Below are 21881 nucleotides of genomic sequence, written 5' to 3'. Positions count from 1 at the left end.
GATTAACTATCGAGTTTTACTTCGATTTTTGTGAATCGATTAGTCAACCAAATGAATCATTTTTCCCAGTTTGAATGATGACATTATTTTCCTTTAAATAGCTGGATTCATGCTTAACCTAATACCAGCTAATGAGTATAATTGAATGCTACATGAATTCGGATTCAAAGAGGTAGATATATCTACTTACAAGTGAAATTATTCGTCAGCGTGTAGCTATACTATTATTGTTATTGGATTTGCATTATGCATACTGTATTTTTACTAATAGGTCTATCGTCATATAGATTACGCACAGATGAAAACGTACGCGGTCATGTTCAAAACATCCAAACCACAGGTATATTTCTTAAAATACAAGACTTTTTCTAACTTACCAAATGTTACTTTATTTCCACTTTTGTTATAAGGTCAGAAATTGTGCTTCATCTCCGGATGTCTTTTTAACTGTAATTTCAAAAATGATCAGAGGAATTTACTTATTCATGAAATTCATTTCATTTCAAGCTGAGGACATGAGGCATAATACAAGTGAACTTAATTGTTTAATGTCCTGCCAATCAAAATAATTTGTTTTCTCTCACATCAATCGTTATTTGAACAGAAATAAAAAGTCTCTGTTTCTATCTTCCATCGAATATAATTAAAATCGGACGAACTTTCTTTACTTCCTACAACGATTCACGAATACAGCATAATTATATATGTCACGTAACATAGTTTGAGAGAGAACGAACATGACTGCGCTTCTGTAATTGCACACAAACTTGGTCTATTATGATTTTTTGTTTTAGAAGTGAATGATAACCAGAATAAAGGAGAAGCTATTTTTTATGGTGAGATATTTTTGCATAATTTGTTTCAAATTTGTACTTATACTTATAAGTAGAACCAGTTTTATATGAAATGAAGGATAAAACATGTTAGTGGCTCTTCGGTAGTTCTAAAGCATTAAGCAGAATGCCTACATATGAAACTATTGTGATTTACATTTTTTACAATAAATAATGTGTTTTATAACTCTATGTATTTATCTTTCAATCAAATGTAAATTACATGCATATTTTCATTCTCGAAACAATAAATCAGCGGAATCGAAAGTTCACCCGAACATGATAATTATTATGCTGTTTTCTAGTACTTATGTCTATCGTATTCAATATTTGAAATATACACACATAACATATGATATGCATGGTTGCCTATCCTCCTTTCCCTGGGATAGATGATATGGCGCCTTAATTGCTTTAACAAGCATTTGATCTTATGTAATGAACTGAAAAAAAGTGTCTAATTGTTTGATATTATTTTTCAACATCTGTTTAACATTTGCCATACCCACGGCACAGCATCGAAAATAGTAATTGTTAAAGCCATTGGTAACCCTGAACAAGTATGACAAAAATTCCAAACGTTGACAGAAATTGATGTAAAATTGTCAAAATTTGACAAAAGAAAATAATTGACCCAAAGCTAGTTCGAGGGTAACTATTAAGTGTCAAAAAGTATTTATTTTCTATAGTTAACACAATTATGTATATATTTACGAACAACAAATAACGAAAAGGAAAACATTTCTTCAAATAGTTTTCAAAACTATATTCTAAATTTAATTAGGTCTTTCCACTTTTTGTGGAAAGACCTATTGTTTTTCTTCTGATCATTTTTTTTCTGCCGTCTGAGATGGTTTTTTTAGTCTAACAACAAATCAAATGGATTTTTGGCCAATGATGTTGTACAGTAATGGGGGTTTCAAAACTCACTCTGTGTGACCGAACATTTGTTCGTATAGGAGTTATCTCCCCGCGTCTCTTTTTTCTTGTTATCGCTATATCTCTAAAACCGTAAAAGATTTTAACAAACTGTTTTCACCAAATTGTTTGTCTACTATTAAGAATGATTTGGTTAATGGCTGGAGTGATCGGAAGACATCTAATAAGAGTTATGTCCCGTTCAAAATTTAAGATAGGCGATATGTTTGAGAAATTCATAATTCGTAGAGGCCTACAGTCTTTCGATATGAATTTCTTAGTCCATGTGAAGAAAATTTAGGTAAAGGTCATGTTATCAATTTTGAATTTTGCATGTTATTGTTATTCAAAAGTAACTGTTACAGTAAATGATATGATGTGTTTGCCAAATAACTGTCTACAATAAGGCGCAACTTCAACTTATTTCAGTCAAAAAGTTTTGGCTAACCCTTATAGGAGTTTTCTCCCCTTATGTATTTGAAATAAGTATTTCTCCACAACCAAACACGTGCTTGACCTGAGGTCTTTTGATTTAGAATCCCTGACCTATAACCTCAAAATTAAGGTCACGATCATAGTACTATTTGACGTTCTAGATTTTGACCTTTGCTTAAAATTCTTTCTGGTTCATTATATAACAATTAAGTCTTCTGCATAAACCTATTAATCTTATTTTTTTAAAATAAGTTACATTTACCACATTACATCAACAGAGAGTGACATTTTCTTAAACATATTTTTTTTTTAATTTCATTCTTATTATCGAAATGGAAGGACCTTCAGACCTGAAGAATTGTTTTTAATTATATATATTGTTTGCATGAAACGAATCAATCTAAAGGAGCAGGTCCGGTAAGGGCCGAATTTTGCCTCAAGTTTCAGGATGATCTGATTAAAGATTTTGATCCATTTTAAACACTAAAGTGTCCACAACAGTCAATTCAATTGATGTATGTGAAAGATGTGAACTGATTTAGTCATTTCAGATGCACACATTCAGGCTTAACTATGAAAAATCTATCAAATATGCCATAACATGTCAATTTTCAGATGGTCTTTGTCAAAAATAAATCCGTGTTCATTTTAAACCTTTATATATGTTATTCGGTATCATCAAATGCAACTAACAGTAAGAAATGAAGAATAACACAAATGAGGCCACTCCCATTTCAGACGAAACCCGTCTAAAGATTTCGACGTAGTTTACCATGACTTCAGGCAGGGTTTCCCCTGGGTCAATTATTTTTTTCGCCACCTCTTTCGGCAAAACAATATATTTTTCGCCACTTTATTATTTTTTTCGCCAAGTCACACAAATGTATTTTTCTTTTAAAATTTTCCTTTTTTTCCAGACCCCCCCTAAATAAGAAGTGGTTTTTACAACAAAACGAAGCATCTTATTACATGGAATTGATCCCTCGCGTAAGGTGTAATCATTATATTGAAGGGTTACTCTCATGCCAACCTTTTGCATATATCTCTTCATAAGTTGACGAAAGTTTTCTTTTCTAGACCATCGTAAATTAGTAAAACTATATGCTTGAAACACGTGTCTCACTGAAACGACTTTGAAGTAACCACTCAAATAAATGATCTATACGAAGGTCAAATGATATAGTTTTAAATCAGAGACTTTTCTCGCTTTTGAACATTTTTCGTCATAATAACAATTTTCTTTTCTGGACTATCATTAAAAGAAGAAGAGGAAGCGTAAAAACTTTGCTTCAAACACGTGCGTCGTGAAGTGGTTAACAGAAGCCATTTAACTATATCATTTTGTCATACATGTATCATACAATCAACACCTTTATTAATTAATCCTTTGATGTGAATGCAATCAGCTGATTATTGATTTTCTGTCAAAATCTTAACGAGTTCAAGGTGAATTCCGAGTATTGTCTGATAGGTAAAGTCAGAGAAACCCGAAAAAAGTAAATAAACAAGATGGCTGAAAATAAATCGTTATATATATTTCTTTCGCCAAATTCTTTCGCCAATGACGAATTTTAATCGCCACAATTATTATTTTTTCGCAACTTGCCAGCTTCAGGGCATACGATACAGTTTTGATCCTGTATTTACAAGTTCGTGAAAATTTGCATATAGGCTATTTTTTACCTGATTAACTCAAATATGTAATAACAAATATACCTTCATGTGCTACTTTTTGAGTAAAACGAGGCCGAAATTTTGTATATTTGCTTATAATTCAGATTTGTGGACGTAATTTCTTTTTCGAAAGAAAGACATAACTTTTTTGTTATAAAAGATAAACACAAATTGTTTTTTGTTGAATAATCGGTAATTTCTGTATTTTATAAATAACCTAAAAAATTATTCATTTTTCATTCAGAATTAACTCATATTTATCAAATGTTCATGAATTGAGAAAAATACGTCATTTTTTGCTGCATGTTTATCAAAATTTAAAAAAATCCTCTATTTACAGTTTTATAGAATTTGTGTCACATAATCTCCCTGCAAAATGAAACAAATTGCTGTTTTGAAAAATAGGGGTCCATGAACTCGTTTTCAAATTAAATCAGTTTGAATGATAAAAATCAGTCGAAAAATGCATCTTTTCCCGATATTCCACAGTTTGACGTCGCGAAAATAACATTGTACGTAAGCAACGTCATTACCTCCCCTGTAACTGTATCGTATGCCCTTAATAATGCTAGCACCCGATATATATGTGCATTCTTTTGTCAAAAACAACTTATATTTATGTAGCAAAAGTATTCTTCTATCAAATATATAACTGAAATTTTCATTTAACAATTTTGTAAAACTGCTATATTTTGGGGTCAAAAGGGGGTTTTAGTTGACATACTCCTTTGGTTAAGTTAGGTGATGCAATTCGCTGTTAAAGGCGATTTTAAAGTAAAATGGAATACGCATTTCATACTGGTTGTTGAAGCTCTAACTGGTTTCAAAGAGATTTTACAGTTTTTTGTACTCGCGTGCGAAATGAAAGGTTTAATGGCAAACTTAAGTTCGTCCTAAGGTCCGTCCATCTGTCCATCTGTCCATCTGTCAGTCCGGCTATCGATTTGTCTGTTTGACACATCGCAAAATATCTTAGATTATTCTTCACTACGTTTAATTGCATTTTAACACAATATTATGATTGATTGCAAAAAAATGCTTTTAAACATTAGATAAGATAAAAATGATCATGGCTTTCCAGACTTTTTCTATTTGAATCCAAACATATTTTTTTTCATAAATAAACCACCAAATCTAGTTTGTTTGTTTTGATTCCCTCGAAACAGAATCTCATTGTTCGGGTTGATGAAAAGAAGATCACTATCGATTACTATCAGTCTCTTGTTGTTCCATTGTCATGGGACTTCATCAATTTTAATTATTTTTTCACTGAGCACCCACCAATGTTTGTATTTATTCACAAGCTAGTTGGATTTATAAATATAATATACAGTTTGATTTAGAACAACAACAATCGATATGATATTCCAGAATTGTGAGTTAGTCAAATACATAAGATGCATTTTTTAATATATCTTAAATTATTGCAAGCTAATTGTATTAATAGAACTGATTTAACGTAGAAGTTGAGTCTAAAAATTGACCTCAAAGAAATTAGTCATCATAGAAAAAAGGGTTAAATTTCAGAAGCATGATTAGATACTGCTCCATATGTAGCACACGTTACTTTTGTAATTAAAGTACAAAGTCAAAAGGTCGTGCTTGGAAAAAAGTGGACGGGATTGGGATTTAGACAATTGGAACATATCTGTCAATATCTGTAAGCGGTCACCAAATGCACGAAGGCGTCCGTAAGATTTTAAAATGGATAGTTTTGCACACTTTTCTTCATCTACGTACTTAATGTGGCCCTTTTAACTTTTTTTTATTCGAGCGTCACTGATTGGTCTTTTGTAAACGAAATGATCATCGTTTGGGACACATATTGAATTTGAATCATGGGATGTTTGATTGATTTATTTGACAAGTTTGTTTGTAGGGATAATTGTATATTAAACATAGTTCTTATCTGCATGTCGTTTAATTGTTAAAATACATCCCCAATGCGTAACACATATATAAAGAATCAATATATCTAGCATTCTGAAAATAGCAGTGCATCAGATTGATTTTCACTTACAAAGTCATTATGTTGACAATTATTTTTAAGAACAATAGCAGAACCTAAGCTTTTAGTTTAATGTCGGAGATACTTTCCTAATGGAATGAAAAGGCATATAATTATATTATAGCGAATGGAAAGAATCATAGACTAGAATAGAAACAAAACTATAGACTTTATAAGTAACAATAACGATTCACTCCACCACCGAAGCGCGGAATAATTACTGATGTTATCGCTATTTCTTATCTTAAAGAAGCTTAATGGAACACCTGAACCATAGCAACATGTTATTATTTATGTTACTAGTGTAATTAATGTATTCAACGAGAAGCAAGATCCTGTTTTTCCTATTTAGGCAAACCTAGAAACAGTACTACAGTTCATTCAGGAATTCCTCCTTGGTAGTGTCTGTTTGAGGGGTTGTGAATGTTGAGTTTTAAAGTTAATTATTGATAATTTCTCCCTATTTATCATGAATTGTACGTCATGTAATTTACACAGAAACACACCATTTAGTTCAGGGCATATCTGCGGGAACGAAAACATATTTGTCAAGGAAGAAGGTGCTTTGCCACAATTGGGTGGTCACGGACCCATTCAATGTCGAATTCCTCAAATGTCTTTAACCAATTCATTAGTATTTTAAAGTTGTGTTTACAAATGACATCTTTGTTGAATTTTGGTGACGAAATGTCTGGTCATCTGATTACATATTTTACAGCGTTCAGGTCACTCGTAATAATGTGGTCAAGCGGATTTTTTATAATCAGTTAACTATATAGTACAAGTACAGTTAGTAGAAATTAACTTCAAGTCCTCAATTTTGACATCCTGTTACACATGTTCCTTGAAAATATAAGTTAGTAATGGATACGTAAGACAATAAGATAGGTAAATACGCATACGGTCATTCAAAGTAGGGAGATATTTTTCAGTCAACTGATTGCTGATGAAACATATTAGGTAGTGGTGTTGTTACGACGTGGTATTGTTTAGACCTGTCGAAACAACAATTTACAAAAGAAGATTTATCATTAATTATTCGTTTAGCTTTAACACTGCTGTACAATAAGGAATCAAATATCGTAGTTCGGAAAACATAACCTCAGTCATGCTGGGTTGACATTAAATTGTAATTAATTTTGTTTTTTTGTTTTTATGTTTGCTATAATTACTACTAATCTGTAATGTTCATGATTATTAATCACTTTTTGTTCTCCTGTTTACTAACATCCCAGACAATTATTCAATTAAAACTAGGCTCTGTTTTTAATTTTTTATAATAAAAAAAAAATAGGTTTCAAACTACAAATTACTCCTTCCAATTCAGAACGTACAGATGGGTGCAGTCCTAACCTGTACAGCAAGTTAACTTGATAACCAATCATTTGGACTGGTCCAAGTTAACCAGTGACCGAACTTAGGACTGCTCTGACCAGTCCTAGGACCAAAATCAAGTTAACTTGAAAAGCGGACTTGGTCCTAGGACTGTTTTTATGTCTGCCAAAAAGTTAACTTGGAAACAGGTCCGCTATTGGTATAAGTTAACTTCGGAACCAGTCCTGTCATAAAGTTAACATAAGTTAACTTCGAAACCAGTCCTGCCACAAAGTTAACATAAGTTAACTTTTGCTTTGAAAAATCCGATCAAAACCAGACCTGTTCCCAAGTTAACTTTTGACTGGTCTGCTCAACACTAAGTTAACTTGTAACCAGGACCGCTCTTTACGATTTAAAAAAACAACATTTTTAATTTCTTTATTTCGTAGTGTAAACATCGAAAATATAGTAAAATTATTACTTCCGTTTTATAAACAGTATTAAATACAAAATGAATTAGTTGTAATTTACGTACGCATAAAACTTGCTTGTAACACTAATTTATCTGTGATCTGACTATCAATCAATTATAAAAACGATCTTGGTTACAATGATAACGGGCACTAAATATATATATTCCAATACCTATCAAATTCAACCATATTTGCACTTTCTTATGTATATCTTTGGAAAGAAGTATATTTGATGTTAGTTGTATACGTCCTTGTTAGTAATACATCCTTGAACTATGCAGTCACAATCTGCAAAAGTTTAATTCATTTACACACATGACTACAAATTTTTGTTCGCATACATTTCGGGTGCCAGCATGTCCTCCTTGTATTCAAAACATTGATACGATACAAAATTTCAGTAGTTTTGACACCTCACGCTGATTTGTACATCAAAATTATTTGACCGCATTGAACAAAACTGACCATTTGTGCATATTAATTTGTAAATCTATATACCCGCATAGTAAATCAGCAATATTTTTATGTCAGGATTCAATGTATGATACAATGGATAGCAATATTGCAATATCATAAGAACAAATTTTTGTTCGCATAAATTTAGGGTGCCAGCATGTCCTCTTTTTACTCAAAATACTGATGCGTAACAAAATTTCAATATTTTTGATACATCATGCTGAATTGTACAACAAAATTTTTTGACCGCATTTACCCAAACTGACTATATGTGCACTTTAGTTTGTCTTTTCTTTAGTGCCGTGTGGAGGCAGTAGAGTGCCTCCCCGTGCTTCAGGTTTATGCTCTTATAATATACTAGATTATGGAGTGTGTGTCCGAGCGAGAACTACTCTAGTTCATTACTTTAGAAACATTTATCAAAAAGTAGTATTTCAATATTCAGCCCCATTCTACTATTTAGTCAGCCATCAGTCCTACCCTGATATACACTATCTTTTTCGGGTAATTTATACTGATAGCGTTTGACATTTTCAGCCGAACATAAATTTATCAATTTTACACAACTTTAATTATTGTATGCTGGTTCATATTCTGGACGCCAATCTTTGCTCCTTTATTATGTAATTCACTAACAAAACAATTATGAAGCTTAGAAACGGAAAAATACTAAAAACTCAACTTGTTCAAAGGGTATCTACACGTCTAAATCTTCAAAATCGGTTATCTAAAAATACTACCATCGCTAACATTTTTAACAATTAAAATCGTGGTTACCCTTCTATCGATAAGTGTCATGCCAAAAAATGACTTACATGTCCCCGTCTTTCCACCAACAATACGGTAAGGTCCACGTTTAATGGTCGCACATTTTCTTTAAATTTTGAAACTGATATAACTTGAAAAACAAACAGTATTATTTATTTACTCACATGAAACAAACCGGGGTGTGGTATTCAGTACGTAGGAGAAACTGGACGATATTTATCTAAACGCACTCAAGATCATCTGTATCGTTTTAAAAGACCAAATAAATTCAAAAGTATCATTTACCAACACCTTAAGAAGCACAACCATCCGTTTAAATATTTAGCAGTTCAACCTTTAGAAATAGTAAATAAGCAGCCTGGTGAATCGCATTCAAATTTTGTACGATCACGGAAAATGATTGAATTAAATTGGATTAAAAAATTACAGACAGTTTACCCTCTCGGTCTAAATGATAATATCATGGGAATTGGCAATATATCTAGAACCAATTCCGTTAACATTTTGGATATAGTTTCTAAAACTGTACGTAAAAACTGTTCTCACGGTCGTAGAACAAATCGCAATCAAAGAAAATTTCGGGCTAATCATACCAATATTTCGGACCTAATTTCTATTTCAAAAAACAACGGCAGACATTATCTGTTAACAAAACTCTGCTCGTTACCGGTTAATAAGTTAAATAAAATTTTGGAGGATTGCAACACAATTTCATATAGCAGTCCTAAGTATGAAATTGTTCAAATTATTATGGCATATTGTTATTCTAAATTATTTCCCAAAATTGATCGCCCTGAAGATCATAAAAAACATTTTATTAAAATTAAGTATGTCAATAAAGGCTTTGATTTTGTAAATATTGCCGGCATATTTAACGACCATTCTGTTTAAGAACAAATTTCTGGTTATTTTGACAATACTGAGCTACCTCTTATTTGATATATTTACAAGAAATCTACCCGGAAATTTGTGTTTAATTATAGTCAATTGTGTAAAGATGTTAATATCAGTGAAAATACACCTACTTCATGTAATTGCAGTAATTCCGCATATATTTATGGACCCATTTCCCATGTTATAACAGGAGATCTTAACATCGTTCAAGACCGAGAGTTAAAATCATTCCTCAGTAAAGGACCTAAATATCGTCCCCCGTCAATTATTAATTGGAATGAGTGTCGTAATATTATCCACGACTCACTCCATACTTACATGCTTACTGTATGAAATGGATAAAACGGGAAAAAGCTGACAAAAAATCTTTGGACTCTTTTTCTAATTCAGTAATGAAGATAGTTGATATACGTATTCAACATTTTAAAGAACATTTTACTATTAACAATAACCACAATAAACCTATTTCTCGTATCAAACATAAACTAAAAGAACTAGCCAAGGAATTTGTTTTTGTCCCGGCCGATAAAGCTGCTAATAATATTATTATTGTTTGACGTAAATTTTACATTGAGGTTCTGAAAAAGGAAATCACCAATTCACCAACATTCCAACTGACTCCATTTTCAGAAAACGAAATATGTAACAAACATAAACTTTTAGCCACCGCTTTACAAGCAGAGCCAAATACAATGAAAGTCCCAACTATGTATTGGCTTCCAAAGCTACACAAAACCCCTTACAACTATAGATTTATTTCGTCTTCAAGCCATTGTTCAACTACTAAATTGTCTATTCCTCTTACCAGCACACTTGGTACAATTAAAAACCTTATAATAAATTGTTCAAATAAGGCCTTCGAAAATAGTGGAATAAATTACTTTTGGAGTGTCAAGAACTCGTTGGAAGTACTTGATAAATTGCATGCTCATATTGGTGATTTTGAATCTGTTCAACGTTTTGATTTTTCTACCCTGTATACCACATTGCCTCACATTCTCATTAAGAAAAAATTCACACACCTAATTAAATGGGCATTCAAAAAATCAGAATGTGAATATATATGTTCAAACTCTTTTAGGTCATTTTTTAGTAGCAATAAACAAAAAAACTATGTTAATTGGACATGCTTCGATACTGTATATGCCTTTGAATTTTTACTAGATAACATTTTTGTTCGCTTTGGGGATTCCGTATATCGTCAGATTATCGGAATTCCAATGGGGACTTACTGTGCACCACTTATTGCGGACCTCTTTTTGTATTGTTATGAGTTACAATTTATGACAAAAATAAGCAAAGACCCATCAAAACAACATCTGATAAACAAATTTAATAATACTTTTAGATATTTGGATGATATGTTGGCTCTCAATAATGACGACTTCAGTATGTATATTAATGGAATTTATCCTGCTGAACTTACTTTAAATAAAGCTAATACTAATAATGACCACTGCCCTTTCCTCGATCTTGATATCTATATCACTAACGGAAAGCTGAATACTAAAATTTAGGATAAAAGGGATGATTTTTCATTTCCTATCGTTAATTATCCGTTTTTAGATGGTGACGTTCCCTTGTCACCATCTTACGGTGTTTATATATCTCAACTTGTACGATTCGCTCGTGTTTGTAACAATGTTTTAGATTTTAACGAGAGAAATTTATGTATTACTGAAAAATTATTACACCAGGGTTTTCGATATCACAAACTAGTCAAAACTTTTACTAAATTTTATCATCGGTATAAAGACATCATTCGTAAATATAGCTCAACATGCAGACTTTTTATACGTTCAGGTATTTCACATCCAATTTTTTATGGAAATATTCTTTATAAAGCACAAAGGTGTCAGTATTCACCTCAGAAACTTACAAAACCTTTATATAGACTGATTAAGAAGGGATATAATTACGATACTGTTGTCAAGTCATTAAAGATTGCATATTTTGGCGTTAATATTGAGTCACTGATAAGGTCTTTGCGTCGGAACTAAAGACATTTATTCTAAAAACAGTTGTTGGAATGACACGGGTTATGTTCTTCTCATATATGTTATGATGGTATGATACTAAACCCCTAACGGGAAGGATTGTGCCTGATGTTCATATGATGAAATCATAATCTTTCAGTCAGTTTAATTGAAGTCTGGAGCTGGCATGTCAGTTAACTGCTAGTAGTCTGTCGTTATTTATGTATTATTGTCATTTTGTTTATTTTCTTGAGTTACATCTTCTGACATCAGACTCGGACTTCTCTTGAACTGAATTTTAATGTGCGTATTGTTATGCGTTTATTTTTCTACATTGGTTAGAGGTATAGGGGGAGGGTTGAGATCTCACAAACATGTTTAACCCCGCCGCATTTTTGCGCCTGTCCCAAGTCAGGAGCCTCTGACCTTTGTTAGTCTTGTATTATTTTTATATTAGTTTCTTGTGTACAATTTGGAAATTAGTATGGCGTTCATTATCACTGAACTAGTATATATTTGTTTAGGGGCCAGCTGAAGGACGCCTCCGGGTGCGGGAATTTCTCGCTACATTGAAGACCTGTTGGTGACCTTCTGCTATCGTTTTTTATTTGGTCGGGTTGTTGTCTCTTTAAAACATTCCCCATTTCCATTCTCAATTTTTTTTTTTTTTTTTTAATTTGTAAATCTATATACCCGCAAAGTAAATCAGCCATATTATTATGTCAGGATTCAATGTATAATACAATGAACAGCAATATTCCAATATTATAAAAACAATTTTTTGTTCGCATAAATTTAGGGTGCCAGTATGTCCTCTGTTTACTCAAAATACTGATACGTAACAAAATTTCAGTATTTTTGATACCTCATGCTGACTTGTACAACAAAATATTTTGACTGCATTGAACAAAACTGACCATATGTGCACTTTAATTTGTAAATCTATATACCTGCATAGTAAATCAGACATATTTTTTATGTCAGGATTCAATGTATAATACAATGAACAGCAATATTCCAATATAATAAGAACAAATTTTTGTTCGCATAAATTTAGGGTGCCAGCATGTCCTCTTTTTACTCAAAATACTGATACATAACAAATTTTCAGTAGTTTTCATATTTCAAGCTTACTTGTACCACAAAATTATTTGACCGCATTGACCAAAACTGACCATATGTGAACTTTAAATTGTAAATCTATATACCCGCATAATTGGTCAGCCATATTTTTAATGTTGGGATTCAATGTACACTTATAATTGACAGCAATATTGCAATATAATAACATCAAAGTTTTGTTCGCATAAATTTAGGGTGCCAGCATGTCCTCTTTTTACTCAAAATACTGATACGTAACAAATTTTCAGTAGTTTTCATACCTCAAGCTTACTTGTACAACAAAATTATTTGACCACATTGACCAAAACTGACCATACGTGCACTTTAATTTGTAAATCTATATACCTGCATAGTAAATCAGCCATATTTTTTATGCCTGGATTCAATGTATAATACAATGGACAGCAATATTCCAATATCATAAAAACAAATTTTTGTTTTCATAAATTTAGGGTGCCAGCATGTCCTCTTTTTACTCAAAATACTGATACGTAACAAAAATTCAGTAGTTTTGATACCTAATGCTGACTTGTACAACAAAAAATTTTGACCGCATTGACCGAAACTGACCATATGTGAACTTTAATTTGTAAATCTATATATATACCCGCATAGTAAATCAGCCATATTTTTTATGTCAGGACAAAATTTATAATACAATAAACAACAATATTGCAATATAATAAGAACAAATTTTTATTCGCATAAATTTAGGATGCCAGCATGTCCTCTTTATACTCAAAATACTGATACGTAACAAATTTTCAGTAGTTTTTATAAATCAAGCTTACATGAACATAAAAATTATTTGACCGCATTGACCAAAACTGACCATATGTGCACTTTAATTTGTAAATCTGTATACCTGCATAGTAAGTAAATCAGACATATTTTTTATGTCAGGATTCAATGTATAATACAATGAACAGCAATATTCCAATATAATAAGAAAAAAAAATTGTTCGCATAAATTTAGGGTGCCAGCATGTCCTCTTTTTACTCAAAATACTGATACATAACAAATTTTCAGTAGTTTTCATACCTCAAGCTTACTTGTACAACAAAATTATTTGACCGCATTGACCAAAACTGACCATATGTGAACTTTAATTTGTAAATCTATATACCCGCATAGTTAATCAGTCATATTTTTAATGTTGGGATTCAATGTACAATTATAATTGACAGCAATATTGCAATATAATAACAACAAAGTTTTGTTCGCATAAGTTTAGGGTGCCAGCATGTCCTCTTTTTACTCAAAATACTGATACGTAACAAAAATTCAGTAGTTTTGATACCTAATGCTGACTTGTACAACAAAATGTTTTGACCGCATTGACCAAAAAAGTGTAACACTGTGAAACAGAGATTTTCCCTCCCAAAAAAACACCAAGTAATTACTCCCATCTGGGAGGGTTTTATGACCTGTTGATTGCAGGTAAAAGTAATAAAAATCAACAAACCATGACTGCATGATCTGACAGTGACATATAATTACATGTCAACTATTTTCTCACTTCTTAATATTTCAATCATTTCCTATTTAGTTAAAAATTATTTATGAAAGCTAAAAAAAGTTTGATGAAATAATTTTTAAAAATTATACACAAAAAGTATTTTTAGATTGGAAAATTATTTACATTCATATAATCTCATAATTAAAAAAGGCAACTTGATATGTACAATTAGTTGTATTTATAGTCAGTTTAAACATATAGATATTAATTAGTATAGATACATGGTTTAAAATAATAGTACATGTAATGATACAAAAACAAAATTAATAAAATAAAAAAATAAAGATAAATCATACATATTAGATTTATATAATCTTCATTTATTATTTAAGTTTATATAAATATACTTGTACAACAAAATTATTTGACCGCATTGACCAAAACTGACCATACGTGCACTTTAATTTGTAAATCTGTATACCTGCATAGTAAATCAGCCATATTTTTAATGTTGGATGCAATGTACAATTAAAATTGACAGCAATATTGCAATATAATAAGAACAAATTTTTGTTCGCATAAATTTAGGGTGCAAGCATGTCCTCTCTTTACCATGTTTACCCAAAATACTGATACGTAACACATTTCAGTAGTTTTGATACCTCATGCTGACTTGTACAACAACGTTATAAGACCGCATTGACCAAAACTGACCATATGTGCACTTTAATTTGTGAATCTATATACCTGCATAGCTGACCAGCAATGTTTTTGATATCAGGAGTTTTTAGTAGGACCATAAATGTACATGTAATCAATAATATTGGGAAACTATATAAATGCAAAAAAAAAATACCTCATAAAATGAGAGTGTCAGCATTTCATCTCTTTATTCAAAATAACAGTCACTACATATATATAGTAGTTCATGATGGTGTGTAAAACAAAACTATTATGCCGCATCGTCAAAGTACCAACACTGACATGTCTGAATACAACTTATAGCTAATCCCGGCTGACCCAGTCGATTGAACTTTTGAGGCATACAACAATCACTTTTCAATTGTGGCGTCAGATATTTTGTTTGATGACATCCAAATTTTACGGGAACCTGTGTGATATCCAGCAATGGCGGACACATAGCAATATTAAGGTTTATTCATTTGTAAATACTACCCTAGTTACAATGATTTAATAAAAAAAAGGTTCTCTTCTGGGAATAGTATACTGTTTATCTATTATGTCGGTTGATTGATTTTGCTTATAGTTAAACCTCAAGTGGCAACTATTTCATCAAAGTGTGCATTGAGTTTAATTCTGGGACGTCCCATATCTCAATTAATCGGCAAAGACAAATCTCTTGATCAATCTGACGAATTGGACGAGATTGTTGATAGTTTTACCACATCGTATGCTTACGGACACTGTACAATTTCTGTTAGAATATTCTGCGGAAAATAGAATAGTTAATCCAATGCAAATAAGTTGAATAACAATGAAATATCCATGCGTGTACAAATTTATGCATAACGTAAAATTAAGGAAGGGACAGGTAAAAACGGGGATCGAAGCTACGTATATACGTCGACAATGTTGTTGATATCCCGTGAATATTGCTCCCAAGCGTTGGACAACCTTTCTATCCACCTTCTAATAAAAAAAAAAACACTCTGTGTGTTTGTATAGGCATTTTTTTTTCAATTTATTTTAGAATACATGTATATCAAATTAAAAAAAAAGAGAATTTATATAATATCTAGTTAGCGAGTAAATAATAAATGATATCTGTGGAAAACAATGCGAATGTTGTTTACGTATTTTAATTAAAGTTCAAGTCTGATATGCAAACTCTTATAACGACATACTGTCATAAGTAGACATGTCCTCAGGTCTGGTCAATAGCAGACTTGTCCACAGGTCTGGTCAAAAGCAGACCTGACCTCAGGTCTGGTCAGGAGCAGACTTGTCCACATGTCTGGTCTGGGGCAGACCTGTCCTCAGGATTGGTAAAAAGCAGACTTGTCCACAGGTCTGGTCTGGAACAGACCTGTCGATAGGTCTGCAGCAGTCCTAAAAAAAGCAGACCGTAGGTCTGGTCCACCAACGACGAAGTTTACTTGCTTGACTGCTTAAAAATTCTCAAGTTAACTTAGAAAGCAGTCAACAAGTTAACTCTAAGTTAACTTTTGTCAAGGTTAGGACCGCACCCATCTGTACATGTAGGTGAAAGAAGGCCTACTCGAGAAAAAAATAGTGTGTTTGATATTATAGTTTTCTAAGCAACAAATTTGCAGAATAGTAACTTTGATAAAAGAGAATTATACTAAGATAATTTTGAGCCACCAGTTACTTGTCTATGAAATGGCATTTTACATTAAGGATGAATGCGCTCCATAGTATACTTATATAAGATTTCCAGAATATCAGGATTATTTGTAATTGTACCTCTATTCGGGAGAAATCTTTTTTCTTATAAGATTTTAAAGGTATGATGTAATTGGCATTTAGAAATGTGAAGACCTGTAAGATGCAGGATATACATGGTTTCTCTAAAATTTAGACTTAAAGTAATTTATTTAGATACTAGTAGCTGTGAAAATTGCAAAAACCTGTTTAAACAGATAAGCATTTTCAATTGGTGGTCTTAAAAAATACGAACATGATTGTTTATGTGAATTTGAATTCTTATTTGTCGTAAATTACCTGAAACCAAAATAAAATTGAGAATGGAAATGGGGAATGTGTCAAAGAGACAACAACCCGACCATATAAAAAGAAAAAACTTTGATAAAGACAGATTTGACTCAGTTGATATATTTATTAAATTTTGAAAATATATTCACCATGACTTACTGAAAAAAAAGTTTAAGAAATTTGAACCATACAACTTTCATGCACAATTTGATTCGATATATGGAAATTAAAACTTTGATTGATCACCAATTATGTACATAGAGAAGCTTGATATATATCGTAGAGTGGTTGTATCGGACACAAATTAAGGCTTAGAAATAAGAACGTCTATTGCAATGATACTTGTATTGGAACTCTGAATAGTCAACGTCACAACAACGGTGACGTCGTGTACAATAGAGAGCGGTAGCGGGAACACCTCAAGTGCTATTCTTAACATTCTGGGGGCCCGCAAATGAATTTAATTACAATAAAATAAAAATAAATTATGAAAATTTCACTTTGAATTACTGTCTCTGATAAAAATAAAACTTTGAATATCTTTAACTGTATTTGATCATGAGCATGAATAAAATAAAACTATTTCTGTAATAACGCACGAACAGTAACAGTCCATAAAATTATACGATAGTCTCATTTGGTCCACATTTTATTTTTTTCCTTTGCATCAGTCTTCGCTCGTCTGGCGGGTAGTATTTCATCACACGGTCCTGTGTATTCATTAGATGTTAGTTCTAGAGGATATAACTTGCTAATAGGTCTAGACCATTTTTAGTCCGTAACATAGCTGATCTGCTAAACCCATCTCGTCCTTGAATCAATTTTTCGATGATCCCTACATTTCAAGTTATTCTTGAAGTTTCATCATGTATTAGAACTACCTCTCCAATATTAATGTTCTGTTTGTCCACTCCTTTAGTTCGATGTTGTTCTCTAAGTGATGTAAGGTATTCACGCTTCCACCTTGTCCAGAAATTGTCAATGATATGATTTTGAATCTGTAACAACTTATTAGCTGATGCGTGTGTTAAGTTTTTTGAATTTTCAATGTTTCCATCTAAAGTTCCGGTGTACGGCAAAGTCATGATTCTTCTTCCGTACAGTAAATGTGAGGGTGTCAATGGTTCATTATCCGTTGGATCCGATGATAAGTACGTCAACGGACGATCATTAAGAATAGCTTCCACTTCTGTGACGATAGTTTCAAGTACACGTAAATTCACAAATGCCTTTCCTAAAACTTTTTTAATACAGTTTTTTGTCAAACCTATTAACCTTTCCCACCAACCACAGTACCATGGTGCACGTTTTGGTATAAACTTCCATATTGTTCCATAGGAATTTAATTGTTCATTTAATGACGGTGACTTGGTCAGAAACTCTATTGTCTTTGCCGAGGCTTCATAGGTTGTACCATTATCTGATATCATGATTTTTGGTAACGACTTCCTGCTACTAAATCGGCGAAACGCTAAAATAAATGTTTCTTCTGTAAGATCTTCTACAATTTCTAGGTGTACGGCCCTTGTATTCGCACAAGTAAATAGGCAAATGTACGCTTTTCCTACAACTCCATTTTTAGTTTTGATCCACAATGCACCAGTAAAGTCAACGCCTGTTACAGTAAACGGCGGCGAATCTCTTAGTCTGTCTGTTGGTAGAGGCGGTGGGTCCGGAGTGGCATACGGTCTTCCTGTTACCTTTCGGCATTTTTCACATATTGTCGGATTGCAGGAATCCAGTAAAACTGTCGTAACGAAGTGACAGTACTTACTAATCCAGAGTGAAGTAGTCTATTGTGGGCATCCATTAAAATTAGAGTTGACAATGTATCCTTATTTGGCAATAATATCGGGAACTTGGCTGAAGCGGCAATAGGTGCGTTGTTTAAACGTCCGCCACAATGTATTAACTTGTTCTCATCCAGGTACGACTTTAATTGCTTTACAAGATTATTCTTTGATGTTTTCTGTTGTAAACTTTGAAACACATCCGGGTAATTTCGAAGCTGTGAATACTGTATCCAAGCAACGGACGCTATCTGAATTTCTTCTACATTTAAATTCCCACTATCGATTATTGTCACGTATCACACGCCTCGGTAAATTGTACCAAAGTAACTGAATATATGCTTACATGACTGTACTAATACAATGTGATAAAATTATGTCGATTTGTAAATACTTTTAAGCATACAGGAAGACACGTTGCAATAAGTTGTAAAATATATGGTTGGTTAGAAATTAATCATAAATAAACCGTACGATTTGTTGTAATAGTTTGTGTCACAATATCATCATACTTGCCAAATCATATACATTGCAATATAATTATGGTATATATTTGCTGAAATATATACAAAGGTCTCACAAAGGGAAATGTATACCTTAATGATTTCTTCTTCAATTATCATAATGTATTTTACCCGGGCAATATCTATCAAGGATTTGCTGATTTTTTGTATGTATCTTCTCTTATTTCATTGCTTAAGAATACAAAAAAGAAAAAAAAAACAATTCAACCTGTGTATATCGCATGTATTCGAATCTTTTTTTCGTTTGTTGTGCCTTTATCAGAAAGGCTCAAAATCAAAAGTTTGAAAGTCAAGAATACATAAGAACTGAAACTGTTTAAGAGAAAGTTGAATTATTATGAATCTGATTTGAATCGTTAAATGTCAATGTGTGTGTACCCCATACTAATTTGTGAACGTTCTATCTTGCATTGTAATTATATATATATTATTAAATGTTAAGACCCAAGTCTGTCTGTCGCTTCTCGTCCTTTCCTGATAATTTAATCATTCTCTCTTTGTGTACTATCAGTACCATGCATAGTCGCATTTGTCATCCTTTTTTAGGATTATTCCGTTTGGGTTATTTTGGGAGGAAAACGAAAATAAAAGCGTTCGTATTTTATTTCATTAATCGGATGGACTCCTTAAGTTGTAGCCACTTTCGGGCCAGGTGAGCTAAAAGGGGGGAGTCAAACGAAATTGTCCTGTCCCAAAGTTCCGATCATTTTTTATAATTTTCCTAAAATTACTTAAAAGATATTTTCAAAAAATCATCCTGCAACAGTTCAACATAATTTTAACCACGCTCTTAATGCTCGTAATTTCGAGGGTGTGTTCGTTTCAATTTGACATTGCTTGCAGCTCCTTTTAAAGGTCAGGTGACTATAATGCAATTAAATGCTAGTTTGAGGACATGAACACTTTTTTTTCTAAAACTAAAGTGCAAGTTATCAACTTTTTCAAACAGGCAACATTGAAACCTCTGAAGCATGATCAGTTTGTCAGCTTTTAGAATGCATTTATAACGCATTTTATATTTTTAAAAAAGTGTAAATAAAACAGAATTACTCTTTTATTTTCATTCTAGTTATTTATCGAATGCTTTCACGGAAAACTAGACAATATGACAATATGCATCTATAAACCATTAATATGTTTAAGTTTACATTTAAATCATAGTGTAGACAAATACGATACCTTTGTAGGCCAGAGAGAATCAGACGACATTCGATTAGTTTTATTGGGAAGAACTGGATCCGGAAAAAGTGCCACTGGAAACACCATTTTGACAAAAAAAGAATTTTTGTCTAAGGCTTCAGGATCATCGATAACGGAACAATGTCAAATAGCGGTAAACCGAAAAGCTGGTCACAGATATTTTGTTGTCGACACTCCAGGCCTATTTGATACTAAACTCGCGCATGGCGAGATTACACAAGAGATCATTCGTTGCATTCACATGTCAACACCGGGACCCCACGCATTTTTGCTAGTCCTTAGATTAGATCGCTTTACACAAGAGGAAATTGATACCTTTACCTGTTTATTTGAATTATTTGGAGAGAAGATGAGTTCGTATGCAGTTATAGTCTTTACGAGACTGGATGACTTAGAAGACGAAAATACAAACATTGAAGAGTTTATAAAAAACTCGAATCAAAGCCTCAAACATTTCATAAACAAGGTTGAAGGTAGATATGTTGCTTTTAACAATAGGGGTACAGAGGAGCAAAAAAGTCAACAAGTATCAAATTTAAATAAAACATTAATAAACATGATACAGAAAAATGGTGGAAATCATTACACCAACAAGATGTATGAAGAGGCAGAAGCTCACTTGCGACAAAAAATACAAGAAGTTGAAAGGTTAAAAGCCCTAGAGAAACAGAAGGAAATTGAAAAAATTGAATCCAAGTTTAAAGGTACAATGTCGGCACTAAAATCTAATAACAATATGTTAGAGAAAGACCTCAGAAAACAAAAAGAAGCCAATGCAAATATCCAGTCAGAAAAAGAGAAATCACAAGCTATAATTCAAGGTATGCATCATGAAATGAAAATCACGAAAAAGAATTATTCGAAGCAAAAAAAGAAGCAAAACGAATAGAGGAAATAAAAATGCGAGAACTACAAATTAAAGAAGAAGAAAATAAAAGACAAATCCAAGCGATGGATGCGAAATATGCAGAAACCGAGAAACGGATGCAAATGTTAGAAACCCAACGACAAACAGCAATACACGAGCAGCAGAACAATTTTCAAACCTCGATGGAACAACGTGTAAAAGCTATAGTTCAGGAAACGCAAAGTGCACAAATGAAGAACTTTCAAGATATGTTGACTGAATCTAAACAACAAACGCAAATGTTTCGTGAACAACATAATGACTTAATGAAATCGCTGGATGAAAGCAGACAAACGGCTCAGCAGGAGAAAGAAAGAAACCAACAATATATGGAACATATGACAAGCGTAACTGAGAAATTGCAAAGTGATTTGAGGAACGAAGAAAAACAAAGAGCACAACTCGAGAAACAATTCAGAGAGAAAAACAGTT

General features: G+C 32.4%; 2 protein-coding genes across 2 annotated transcripts; one reads left to right on the top strand and one right to left on the bottom strand.

Moving 5' to 3' along the window:
* Positions 1–286: 286 nt before the first annotated feature.
* On the top strand, positions 287–21431 carry LOC134718155 (GTPase IMAP family member 9-like). Its single transcript, XM_063580645.1, has 3 exons — positions 287–340; positions 795–836; positions 20530–21431. Exon 3 carries the CDS (start codon positions 20784–20786, stop codon positions 21429–21431), a length of 648 nt encoding a protein of 215 aa, XP_063436715.1. The 5' UTR covers positions 287–340; positions 795–836; positions 20530–20783.
* Positions 17871–18458, bottom strand: LOC134718156 (uncharacterized). The gene has a single exon (XM_063580646.1). It carries the CDS (start codon positions 18456–18458, stop codon positions 17871–17873), a length of 588 nt encoding a protein of 195 aa, XP_063436716.1.
* Positions 21432–21881: the final 450 nt, after the last annotated feature.

The sequence above is a fragment of the Mytilus trossulus genome, chromosome 5 (genome assembly GCF_036588685.1).
Source record: "Mytilus trossulus isolate FHL-02 chromosome 5, PNRI_Mtr1.1.1.hap1, whole genome shotgun sequence".
Classification (NCBI taxonomy): Eukaryota; Metazoa; Mollusca; class Bivalvia; order Mytilida; family Mytilidae; genus Mytilus; species Mytilus trossulus.
Note: the sequence above shows the minus strand (reverse complement) of the source record. Positions and strands in the feature narration are given on the sequence as shown.

What these genes read in the sequence shown, in the direction of transcription:
- LOC134718156 (XM_063580646.1), bottom strand. Translation starts at nt 18,458, where the DNA reads ATGATATCAGATAATGGTACAACCTATGAAGCCTCGGCAAAGACAATA.
- LOC134718155 (XM_063580645.1), top strand. Translation starts at nt 20,784, where the DNA reads ATGTCAACACCGGGACCCCACGCATTTTTGCTAGTCCTTAGATTAGAT.